The sequence below is a fragment of the Pelobates fuscus genome, chromosome 13 (genome assembly GCF_036172605.1).
Source record: "Pelobates fuscus isolate aPelFus1 chromosome 13, aPelFus1.pri, whole genome shotgun sequence".
In the NCBI taxonomy this organism is placed as follows: domain Eukaryota; kingdom Metazoa; phylum Chordata; class Amphibia; order Anura; family Pelobatidae; genus Pelobates; species Pelobates fuscus.
In genome coordinates, this window is record NC_086329.1 from 106,998,460 (window position 1) to 107,001,488 (window position 3,029).

Below are 3,029 nucleotides of genomic sequence, written 5' to 3' on the forward strand. Positions count from 1 at the left end.
AACAACCTTAGGTAAATAGCCTGTGGTGTCTACTTTATATAAATATATACTTTTGTGTGGCAATTTTGTTTTCTTTTATGGCTATTAGGCTTACAAGACAAACATACCAAATTCTAAAATCGCTCCACTTTAAAAGTTTATTTTACTCCTTGTGCTTTGTGACCTGTAACTACCAAAAAAAACTGAAAATCCCAGACACATTATATATTCTGTAAATCAGAACAACTAAATGAATTTATTTTTAATTACTTTCCTTAACCTGCACTAATTGTGCACACATTATTATTGCAAAAACTGTAAAACAAAATCAAAATTTTTCATTTTTGTTTTCATTTTTCATTTTTTTTCATTTTTCTGTATTTTTTAATAATAAATAAGCATTGATGTAAATATATGTTACATCAAATTAAAGCCCTTTCTGTCCTTTAAAAAAAACGGTATATATTATGCGTCGGTGCAATAAATTAGTAAAATGAAAACAAACAGCAAAAAATGCAAAAAATGCTGTTGTCATTAAGTGAAAGACAAGCTTCTGAAGCTCTGTCCTTAAGGGGTTAAAAACAATAAACTTTTGTTATTTACTCTCAGATACACACGAGATTATTATGGAAAATCAAACTACTACAAGTGGATTTATTCTTGTGGGGCTCACCAATGTCACTTATTTGCAGCCTCTCTGCTTCTTCGTGTTCCTGGTGATGTATGCAATAACACTGTCAGGAAACATTATATTGATCGTAGTGGTGAGAATCAATTTACGGCTACAGACCCCGATGTACTTCTTTCTCAGTAACCTCTCGTTCATTGACATCTGCTTCTCCTCCACCATAGTTCCCAAAATCCTGATAAATACTTTGTCTCAAGATAAAAGTATCTCCTTCCTGGGATGTGCAGCTCAGATGTACTTCTCATTGTGTCTTGGAGCAACAGAATGTTTTTTATTGACTGTGATGGCGTTTGACCGATACGCAGCCATCTGTAAACCATTGCACTACAATGTTATCATGAACAAGAAGCTTTGCTTCTCTTTGGCTGCTGGTTCATGGGCTGCGGGTTTTATAAATGCATTTATCCAGGTTCCTCTCACTTTCAAGCTCCCGTATTGCAGATCCCACCACATCAACCACTTCTTCTGTGAGATGCCACCTTTATTCCATCTCTCTTGCAGGGACACTTGGATCAATGAGGTATCAATGTATGTCTCCGCTGGGATCATTGCAATGTCCTCATTTTGCCTCACTGTAATTTCATATATTTACATTATTTCCACCATACTGAAGATTTGCTCCTCTCAACATCGGCATAAAGTTTTCTCCACTTGTGCTTCCCACCTCACGGTGGTAGCTCTCTACTATGGCACCATTATGTCCATGTACCTAAGACCTCCTTCTGTTTACATTCATGAGACTGACAAGACAATATCTATTCTTTATACAACAGTGACTCCCATGCTGAACCCCATTATCTACAGCATTAGAAATGAGGATGTCAGACTTTTTATAAGAATAAAAATAGATAACCTTAATAAGAGATTCAAAGAAAACATTTCTATTACATGTTTCTCTGCTGGATGCAAACACCATTTTCGATAAATAAAGAGGAGAATTTTCGGTACCCTTGGAGGCTGCTACTTGATTTTTTTCTCATGTGTAATGAACTTTTCTACCACAAGTTCTACTTCTCTAATTGTCAATTCAATATAAAGGTCTTTATATTAGTTTAGGAAGATTTATCAATATCTGTCATGATTTGAGAACACCGAAAACTCAAAAGAGCTCAAGGTTTCATTAACAGTTCTGATGAGGTTTGTGATGGCAGTAAAAAAATTGGACACAGTAGCCAAGGTGTATAGATTCTGGATGGTGGGATAGAGTCAACAGCTGAGATGAGCTGGCATTAGAGGATAAAGTAGAATTTTGAATTGTATGGATTTGGGAGAATAGAATAGATCAAGGAGAACATGTGTTAGGAATGTGCACTCATGTGAATAAAATAAATCTAGAGGCTCTGTATGTCATGATAGAAACAGAACAAGACAAACATAATAGCAGACGATTATGGCTTCACATGGACGTGAGAGGCCGAAAAGCAAATGTTTATGGAATAAATAATCAAGGTGCGCTCAAGAGTAAAGATGCGTGTACCTGGCAGATCAAGGTGGACCTCATAGTTGACATTGTGGACACTGAAGGTAAACTAGAGCTAGCTAGATCTAGAAGCTGAGAAGTTTAAGCCCAGGAAATTCTGCAACTGGAATTGAATAGGAAGGGAAGCTTAGTAAATAGGAGTAAAAAAAAAAAAAAAAACACTGATATATGTCATAGTGAAATCAACTTGTATATCATGTATGAGCAAAAGTATGGATTCCTTTTCATCCCCTACGCACAGGAAAGTAAGAGCATGTGAAGTGATTAATTATAATTATTGTGTTGGCACTCTAATACAGGGTGGTGCAGATATTTGAGGTAACCCCCAAAAGGACCTCAAAAATATATACAAAAAAAATCACTATTAATACCGCACTCAATCGCATATAGTATGCGTCAAAAAGGAAATAATCAATATGTTGAAATGCAAAAATTCATTTATTATACACTTTATTATTTATTCTATTTTATTTCTTAATTTTTCTCATTTTTTTTCCCTTTTTTTCTAAAGAGCTTGCTGTCTGACCAGACTATCCAAGCACAAATTATTGATCAATTATTGGTGGGTCCACCGGACTGTATATGAACTACCATTTCATCGATAGATATATATATAGGGGTATATATAGGGTGTATATAAGATATGATATATATATATATAGGGGTATATATAGGGTGTATATAAGATATGATATATATATATATATATATATATATATATATATAGCGGTATATATAGGGTGTATATAAGATATGGTGTATATATATATAGGGGTATATATAAGATATGATATATATATATAGGGGTATATATAGGGTGTATATAAGATATGATATATATATATATATAGGGTGTATATAAGATATGATATATATAGGGGT

The 3,029-nt window shown here is 33.9% G+C and overlaps 1 protein-coding gene across 1 annotated transcript; it reads left to right on the plus strand.

Annotated features, from left to right (window-relative positions):
* Positions 1 to 605: 605 nt before the first annotated feature.
* Positions 606 to 2,733, plus strand: LOC134582685 (putative olfactory receptor 13C6). Its single transcript, XM_063439334.1, has 3 exons — positions 606 to 1,134; positions 1,309 to 1,487; positions 2,659 to 2,733. The coding sequence occupies exons 1-3, from the start codon at positions 606 to 608 to the stop codon at positions 2,731 to 2,733; spliced, it is 783 nt and encodes a 260-aa protein (XP_063295404.1).
* Positions 2,734 to 3,029: the final 296 nt, after the last annotated feature.